The sequence below is a fragment of the Anser brachyrhynchus genome (assembly GCF_964034855.1).
Source record: "Anser brachyrhynchus genome assembly, chromosome: 5".
NCBI lineage: Eukaryota > Metazoa > Chordata > Aves > Anseriformes > Anatidae > Anser > Anser brachyrhynchus.
In genome coordinates this window covers 20,397,545-20,406,334 of record NC_137699.1, presented here as the reverse complement: position 1 = coordinate 20,406,334, position 8,790 = coordinate 20,397,545, and the positions used below count along the sequence as shown (strand labels likewise).

Here is an 8,790-nt window from a genome sequence, read left to right as displayed (position 1 = left end):
CAGTACTAGGAGCTAACTGTGCAAACGAAAACCACCTGGCAGACAACTGAATATTGTATCTATTTATGTGGCAGGATCTGAAAACGGTTTTAATCTGTCCAGAATACATTTAGACACACTTTCTGTGCAGATTTATTTCAGCACAAGAAGAAATGAGAGCATTGACACAATTAATACCCCCACACAAGCGGCCACAAGAACTGTTGTCCCTTTCCAAGACAGCTGTTGCTTGTTGCAATTGTTACTGGAGGAGTCTTGTGTTGGTGCCACTGCTTGAAAAAGTAGTGGTAGTTATGAAAGCCTCCTTTCTATATAAACACAAAGTTCAAGGACAAGTGGTGTTTTCAGCACAAATAAAGCACTACTCCCATTCACAGCTGCGAGCTGTAGCGATATGGGGCAAATGTGTCCCAGTTCTGCCTGCTCCCACGCTTTGCAAGAGTGGGACTGCGATTTGACTGATAGGGCAAGCAAGAAGCAGCAGCAAGTACCCGATATGAGAAGAAGGGTAATGTCAAGAGGCACACCAGCTGCATGATTTCCTGCTACATCCACCAGCTGTTGTCCAGGTCTCTTACACCTTTTCACTACGGTACGTACTCAGGAGGCAATTGTTAATATTTATTTAGAGCCTTACAAAAAAAAAAATAACAATACTCCTCTGAATAGTTCCCGTTCCTTTCCCAGCTCAATTCTAGCCCTGCTTTGGAACTGCCATCATCTATTGTTCCTCCTGCTACCACTGGCACTGACACCTGAGCCCTCGAACTACATTCCCAGATGCTCACGTTTCCAGCAGTTCAGGGCAAAGACCCTTAGCCTGGTGCTCCACAGCACTTTGATGCTGCACCTGGACTGTGAAGATGGCTACATCGTGGCCAGTATGCCCTACAGCACAGAGTGCATCCTCTATCACATCTGCTCCTCCACAGTTGTAAGAAGGAACAGTTCTTATGTTCAAAATGCGTGTGTATTCTGAGCTGCTTCCTGAGAAACAAGCAGTAATTTCAGCATTTCCATGGTCACCCTAACACGATGGAAGCCAGCAATCTTCTGAATATAATAAAAGCCATTTACAACATTTACTCTTCTGCCAAGCTCAAACTGTCCTGAGCTTTATACAGCTAAACTTCTGGAATGATTAAAAAAATATAAATCAATGTTGCTATGTACTAAAACTAGACTTTTACAGCTTGCAAAGAGCAGTAGGATTGATTTTCTTTTTACTGGAAAGTACAATGTCTGTATTTTACCCAAATTTTACAAGAACTGCATGCTGTTTATTCCAGTAAGACAAAAAATTTGAAGGTTTGTATTTCCCTCCATCATCACCAGTGAGTTATTTTCTTGAAAAGTTGTGAAGAAAAAGGTGAACGCTGATACTTGTACTAAATTCCTTCAGTAAAACTAAAATATTAAATTTGCTAAAGAACAATGTCCACAAAAGCAATTAACAAATAGCTAAGCAAATAACTGCATTGTTTCCAACCCACAGGATGTTTACGGAGCTCTGAAAGTGGACCAGATGAGGCACAGATCATGCCAGTCTGCACTGCAGAAGCTGTTGTCCACTACCCTGTGTGATGTTCGATGACTAAAGGATTTACTTCCAGGAGGTCCTTCTGAGTTTTGGCCTCCACCCAATGGTTACTCTGGCAGTGACACTACTCTGAAACAGCTGCACTGACCATTTTCCTTTTTACATCCTGCTGAACCTCTCTCTACCTCCGCTCACTCTGTCATTTTCCAGGTGTATTTTTTATCACAGCTTCTTTTACATTAATCCCAGATACATCTCGTATAGGAACCTGGTGGTCATTTATCTTCCCTTACAATGTAATTCCTCAAAGTCTCTGGGGGCAAACCGGCAGCAGCCTATGGCCCACAGCATTCAGTTTTTGAAGGGCCAAAACATTAATCAAACTTATATTGTATTTTTTTTAATTTTAAACATGGGCCAACTGCACCTCTGCCATTTCTTCTATCTTTCCTACTACAATTACTCATGCAGTAACACAAAATTGAAATGACCTGGCCACCAATACACCAGCCAGCTTAATATTGTCACTTCTATTGTCCATAGTGTTGGCTTCATGCAACCCTGACGGTAGAACAAATGTTTTGGTGTTTTCCTCCTAGGCTCATGGGCTCATGTAACACTGTATAAAATCAGTATTTGTAGATCAGTAGAATACAGCACCAGGGACTAGAGAAGGTAACCAAAGAAACCTATGATTTTACTGTAATCTAAACCACAAAATATGATGTTCTTCAGGTTCCTACCTCTTAAATATTTCTTTCAATATCTCAGAGCATGTAACAACTTATTTACAGTACTATCAAAAGAAAAAAGCTTAAAGATGAGATTGAACAAAGGCCTGTTTGAAAAAAAAAGTTGAAACATTAAAAAACATGAGGCTATAAAGAAGAGACATTACTTACTAATAAAAAAATAGTTCACCTCTTGGGAGTATGCCTGGAGAAGCAGAGAAAAGGATCCAACATTAACGTTACAGTGGTTTCATTGACTAAACAGGAAGCCTAAATATCATAGAGCAGAAGCTACTTACGCTTCCATAAAGAAGCCATAATTGTACTGAAGAAACACAAAAAGCACACAAACTAGATTAATGGCCACAGAGCTAACCATAAGTTTATTCTTAAAACATGTCACCGTGAAGAAAAAGGACAGTAGAAAAAATGTCAGGTATTTTCTTCAAATGTATTTTTACATTAAAAGTTCCTAATTGTGTTACTAAGCATTACTATGTTGATTTAAGCGATCCATTCCAAACTTGATATAACCTGATTTTCCCATCTATACAAATAAAAATTTCAATTTGAGATCTTAATGAGCCAAAAATCCAAATATAATGACAAGTCCTTCCTTATCTTACCTACATTTGTGCAAATCATCCAAGAATGCCAGCCTAAAGGAGCCCAACATCCTGACTGAGAATTACAGTTTATTAGCACCCTAGAAATGATGAATGCAGCTACACAGGACCAGTTTATACCGTCTTTATTCTAAGCAGCAGTTCTAATACATATTGAGATAATGGACAGTATATACACAGGGAATGATCATAATACACAGATCTTACATTTTATTTACAAAATTTTCAATCCTCAATGATGCAACCACCTGGCAGCGTGAAAGAATATTGTTCTCAAATGCAAGCAGTTAACCATATTCCTTTCATAAAAAGGAATACAAGTGTCAAAAACCCAACCGCTATAAAGTTCTCTAATTAAAATGTACATTTAAAAGAACGTATTTTAAACATGCTAACATGCCTGCATTTCTGATACTTCACACTGTCTTAAACAGTGCACTTTTTTTTTTTTGCTGCTTTTGCATATTAGCAGTGGCTGGCTAGAACATTGAAGAAGTGAAAAACTTCATCTTTATCCATCACTGCCACCTCAGTTGAACATTCAGTACATAACACTGGATGATACACTTCCTCCTCTTCTTGATTGGACTGTACAGAGGTAGTTTCTTTGCTGTGCTTCATTTTCTTACTTCTTTTATTTAGCTTCTTTCTGTATTTCAGAATTTCCTCTTTGTTAACAAAGCAGTTCATCACAAACATTGCTCTGTACTGTGTTTTGTAAGATTCATGTCTACGGAGAAGGGGAGAAAATGCAAGTCATACCACTGATAAAACTCTGCTTCCAAGAAATTGGTTATCATCACTAGAAATGGGATTAAACGTAGGAAGTACCATGTGAAAGGGCTGAAAGCCAAATAAGTATGAAGTTTTATAAGCAGAACTCACAACTACCAAAATCACAAAACTAGAGTTGCAAGCCTGAAATTCTCTATCTATAAATAACAAACATTGACACATCACACTTGAAAAATATCTGTCTATAATAAAATGGATTTTCAGCTGTCATCTGCATAACAACCGCATAGCTGGAGCACATAGCAAATTCAGGGCTGCAACAACACAATGTCTCTCAGGCTGCAGTTTTAGAGCAGCCTAAACCAACATAACAGGTGGCTGCAGAAGTCCTATCTTGACTTCTGGGGCTTTAGTGCTTGTACAATGATGTGCTGAGCTATTTTAGTTTATCAAACTCACGAAAGACCAGTCCAACGATAAAAACAGTTTTCTGCGAGCTTCGCAAACTGAAATACTTAACTACAGAACAGTCACGGAATGCCAGAACCAGCAAACGGAAGAGATTGGGAAATAGCACCCAGCATTTAGATGATTTTAGGCTGCTGTGGAATTTCACCTTCAACTACCAAAAGTACTGGAGTAAATTTGGGGTAGCTTATTCCTCATTTCACAGGGTTTCTTTCTCCATTACTCTCAGTGCAAAAGTCTTCTCCTTTGCACAAGTTCACAATAGTAATTAGGTTTGCAGTGCAGTCAAATACTGGAGAGCTGCAAAACATGCTTTCCAGGTACTACTTAACTGTACTCAAAACTGCTAACACTCAGAGCAATTAAGAATATACTACTATCCTGATTTTGCTTAATCCTCCACTAAAAATGAAACTTTAACATGAAAATAATAGTTAACCTGGAATAATTTGATACCTCTAAACATCAAGCTAACATATTTTTCTAAAAACAAAAAATCAGCGTGAACTTCCTGTTTAGTCTCCGTGATGTTTTTTAACAGTTTACCTTCTCCACTATACTAAAGTTCTTCCCTGTTCTTCCTCATCTCCATGCTGCATGTTAAACTGACCATCACCATTCTTTGAAACTAGAATTCACCCCTATATCTGATTCATCATCTTGTTATTAGCTCCACCTTGCAAGGCTCAATTGATCAAATCACTGGATACACTAAAAATGCAACTGACCAGAAGAGAGGCATTGCAAGAAGACCCCTTATTGTTCAATAGTTACCTCTGACAGTCCAGGCATAACGTTGTCATGCAGGCAGGGCAATTCAAAACAGCATCGCTATTTGGAACAGCTGAAGGTTTTGTTTGTTGTTGCCGCAGCCCTTTTCTTTGATTACGGTACCTACCAATTGGAGAAGGGAAGAGAGACAGAAAAAGTGAAATTATGTGTCCTTGCTGTCACACACATCAATTCAACCTTAAGAACTTTTTTTGTATTAAGATACATCAGTAAGTACCCGGCTCCTTCTCGAGACCTTTTTCATTAACTCAAAACACATAAACATAAGCATTGCATGGAAAAAACGCGCAGCAGTATCTTTCCATTTATTTTGTTCAGAGGATTCTCATTCGGTGACATACGTACATCTAATGTGGACTTCTGCCCAATAATCATCTTCCTGGAGAAGGCAGGTATCTTAAGTGCAATCTCTGCAGGCAACATACATTAATGTTGTGTTTTTCAAGATTTACGTTTCCCTTCTGCTTCAACAAGCATTTTTCTAATTTATCCTTCAAAAAAAACTCAAGTAAGGCAGCTTTGTTCTGTTTTTATTACAACCTTTTCACTGTGGTTCTTTCGATAAGATCTATACACAAAACTGGCTTATTGAACTAGCACATTCATTATATACACATAGAAGTTTTACAGGCTTTTAAATTTCATACACTGTAAATTCTAAGGCAAAAATATTCTCACTGTGTGGACTTGACAGCATTTTTCTGTATAGTCATCACGTTCAATGGAATTTTTCAGTTTATGGTAATGCCCTCTTTTGGCTGGAATAAAGTTAATTTTCCTCCTAGTAGCTGGTATGGTGCTGTGTTTTGGGTTTGGGATGAGAATAACGCTGATAACGCACTGATAGTTTAGTTGTCGCAGAGCAGTGCTCACACAGAGCCAAGGACTTTCCAGCCTCTCACCAGTACCACCCTGCCAGCATCAGGTGCCCGAGGAGCTGGGAGGGGACAGAGCCAGGACAGCTGACACAGAGTGGCTGCAGGGATGTCCCATACCTTACGGCTTCACGATGAGCAATGAAACTGGAGGAGTTGGCCAGGGAGGTGCGGGGAGCAGGGAGGCTGCTGCTGCTCAGGGAGTGGCTGGGCATTGTTTGGCAGGCGATGAGCAATTGCATTGTCCATCACTTTCTTTCTATATTTTTTTATCATCATCATTTTCCCTTCCTTTTCTGTCCTATTAAACTGTATTTATCCCAGCCCACAAGTGGTTTTTTTTGTAGTTGTTCCCCCCCACCCCGATTCTCTCCCCCACCCCACTGCGGAAGGGGAAGTAACCAAATGGCTACATGGTGCTGAGTTGCCAGCCAGGTTAAACCACAACAGCTAAGCATCCTACAGCTCAATTATTTACAGTCTCTTACCTCCTCCTTTGTAAGTCAACCCACGCTTGGTCTCGATTGTCTTCTTCTGGGTCATATAACAGCTCATCATTGGAAAGAATCCGACGTTGCTGATGTTTTCTTTTTTTCTGGGCATCCTGTGTAACTGTAAAGATTTGTGCAAGTACACATTACATCAGTTGGACATGAGATGATTCTCTACTTAAATCAAAATGTGAATTTTTTGATTTTCCTTTAAAACATCTGCAATAACTCTAAACTAAATCAAAGATCTAGCTCATCTCTACTCCAAATGCACCACCCCAAAGGATTAAGACGTCTTACGTAGATTGGCATACATCATAAATTTGCAGGAACTTTGTTGAGATGATACAGGCTGGTAATTGTCCCCAGAGGGCTCTTTTCAGAGTCCCTGACCCCCCTACAAGGATTCTACTAGACCTGAGATGGTAGTCTCCTAAAATGCCCTCCTCTCCTCAGTTACTTACCCATTTTATCTTCCTCTTCTGAATCAGAATCAAAGTAAATGTCATCGTAGTATTTCGAAGTGGTGGCATCTCCAGTCTGCCCAGTGCTTGAGGAAGTACCTATATGCGTAATTGGAGAGAGAAGTTGTAAGAACATCTCACCAAAAGGATAACTAATGTATAGTCCAGAACAAACCTTCATTTCCAAGTTAGTTTACTCAGAAGCATTCTGGGTGTGTTAAGTAACAGCTCTCCCAATTTACTCCCATATCCCGATCATCCACACTACTTGCGTTATTTCGTTTATAGGTGCTCTCTCAGAGTAGAACTGCTCACTTTCTCTGAGACGAACCCCCAGTACAGTTCAAAGGAAGGTTTCTTTTATTCAGTCATGCAGAAGAAATACAGATGTGGCACATTGTCATAAACTTTGACGTAAGTAAAATTCACAAGAAAAAAACTTGCTACTTTTCAGGACCACAGTAGTTCATAAAAGACCTAGATTGATTGGCTGTCACATGTTGGTCCGCCCCAAAAATCCTATTCTGTTCTGGATGCATGTAGCAGTATAAACATTTCTACACCTTCTTAACTGCAAAACCAAAACTGAAGGATCAGGTTTGTCTACTAAAACAGAAAAACTATTAAACCTGCTGGATGCAAAATAAAGTTCCTACCTTAAAATAAATACGACACGTATTTCCCCAGAAATTAAAACACCTCACTAGGCGTTTGTACTAGGTACAAAACTAGAACATACGCTCCTCCAACACCAAAGCAATCAACCTATTGCACCCAAAATAGTACACAAACTCCAGAACAGGTAAGTCTTAACACATTTTTACTATTTGATGTAACTTGTAATTTTAAGCACTTAAGGGAGGAAGAGATGAGTATTTTTCTTGATTCTTTTCCCCATCTGATTTGGGATCTCAATCCAACATATGCTTTTCTTTTGTGCAAGAAAGGGCACCAAATCTTGATAGCATCCAGAGCCACTAGAGGCTGCAACCTGCTCCTGAGACTTCTAAATACATGTGCAAAGTTAAAGAGACACCAGGGAAAAAGGAGACAGATCAAACAAAGAGAATTCACAGTAAAACAGGGAATCACAAGTTCACAAACAGCAAAACAAGTCTTAGAAAATGATGAAAACAAACGCATTTCTGCAAGTGGCACCTAGTGACCATTTCTGCAGCGATCAGCCATTTTAAGATTTTTCCACAGGCTTCCTACAGCCCCCCACTGCCACCACAAACCTCCCCTCTAGCTGTGAGAGCACATCAAGTCCTTAACCAGACACCGCTTCACCCGGTGTCATGCACAAGCAGACGCTAGGTGCGATTTACCCATTTCTGGTGATTTCCATTTGCCTTCTATCGTTCTCATGGTGGTGTTGAGCTCGGCCTCCATCTCCTTCTGGAACTCATCGTCGCTGGAGGATTCGCTCTCCCCGGTCAGGCACTCCCGTAGCAGTTTCCGCTTCTGATCGGGAGTGCCGTGTAAAAGCACGTCCACCTCATCTTCCGAGCTACAAGGATCGAAATGTTACGGATCTCATCAACACTACCAGCTTAAAACACCGACTAATTTGGGGAACGAACACCTAGATTGCGGGGACATACTGGGAGGCGCTTCTCCACGGATCTGGGTGAAATTGCTATGCCTCCCGGGCCCGGGACGCTCCCCACCGCAGCCGGGCTGGGCTCAGCAGGGCGCCCCTCGGTTTTCCAGCCTCAGCCCAACAAAGGCGACCCCCCCGCCCCCCCAAGGCCCCGGGCCCGGGCCTCCGCGGTTACCGGCCCCAGCGGGCAGCGGAGGGAAAGGGCAGCCCCCGGCCGCCCTCCGCGTGCTCCGAGAGGCACCTGCTGAGCGCCCGCTCCTCGTCGCTGGGCTCCTCCACCACGTAGGGGTCGTCCTCCTCCCGCAGCCGGCTCATGGCGGCCGCCACCGCTTCCGCCCGCTCCCGGCGGCTCCGGGCCCGCCCCGCCGCCCGCCTCCGCCCCTCGCTGGGCCGGGCCGGGCCGGGGGAGGCGGCACCGCCTCGGCCGAAGGCCCCCGGGGGCTTTGGGGGCTGCCCCGGGAGCTT

General features: G+C 42.0%; 1 protein-coding gene across 1 annotated transcript; it reads right to left on the bottom strand.

The window, feature by feature from the left end:
• Positions 1-3,006: 3,006 nt before the first annotated feature.
• Positions 3,007-8,727, bottom strand: EAPP (E2F associated phosphoprotein). The gene is made up of 6 exons (XM_080592628.1): positions 8,567-8,727; positions 8,051-8,232; positions 6,723-6,821; positions 6,256-6,379; positions 4,875-4,994; positions 3,007-3,627 (listed from the first exon to the last, which is right to left on the bottom strand). The coding sequence occupies exons 1-6, from the start codon at positions 8,638-8,640 to the stop codon at positions 3,363-3,365; spliced, it is 864 nt and encodes a 287-aa protein (XP_080448754.1). The 5' UTR covers positions 8,641-8,727; the 3' UTR covers positions 3,007-3,362.
• Positions 8,728-8,790: the final 63 nt, after the last annotated feature.

Excerpts from the sequence above, each read along its gene's own strand:
- EAPP (XM_080592628.1), bottom strand. The coding sequence starts at position 8,640 with ATGAGCCGGCTGCGGGAGGAGGACGACCCCTACGTGGTGGAGGAGCCC. Across the intron at positions 6,380-6,722 it reads AGAAGAGGAAGATAAAATGG|TTACACAGGATGCCCAGAAA; the intron begins GTAAGTAACTGA and ends AAATCTTTACAG. Across the intron at positions 4,995-6,255 it reads GTTGACTTACAAAGGAGGAG|GTACCGTAATCAAAGAAAAG; the intron begins GTAAGAGACTGT and ends TCCAATTGGTAG.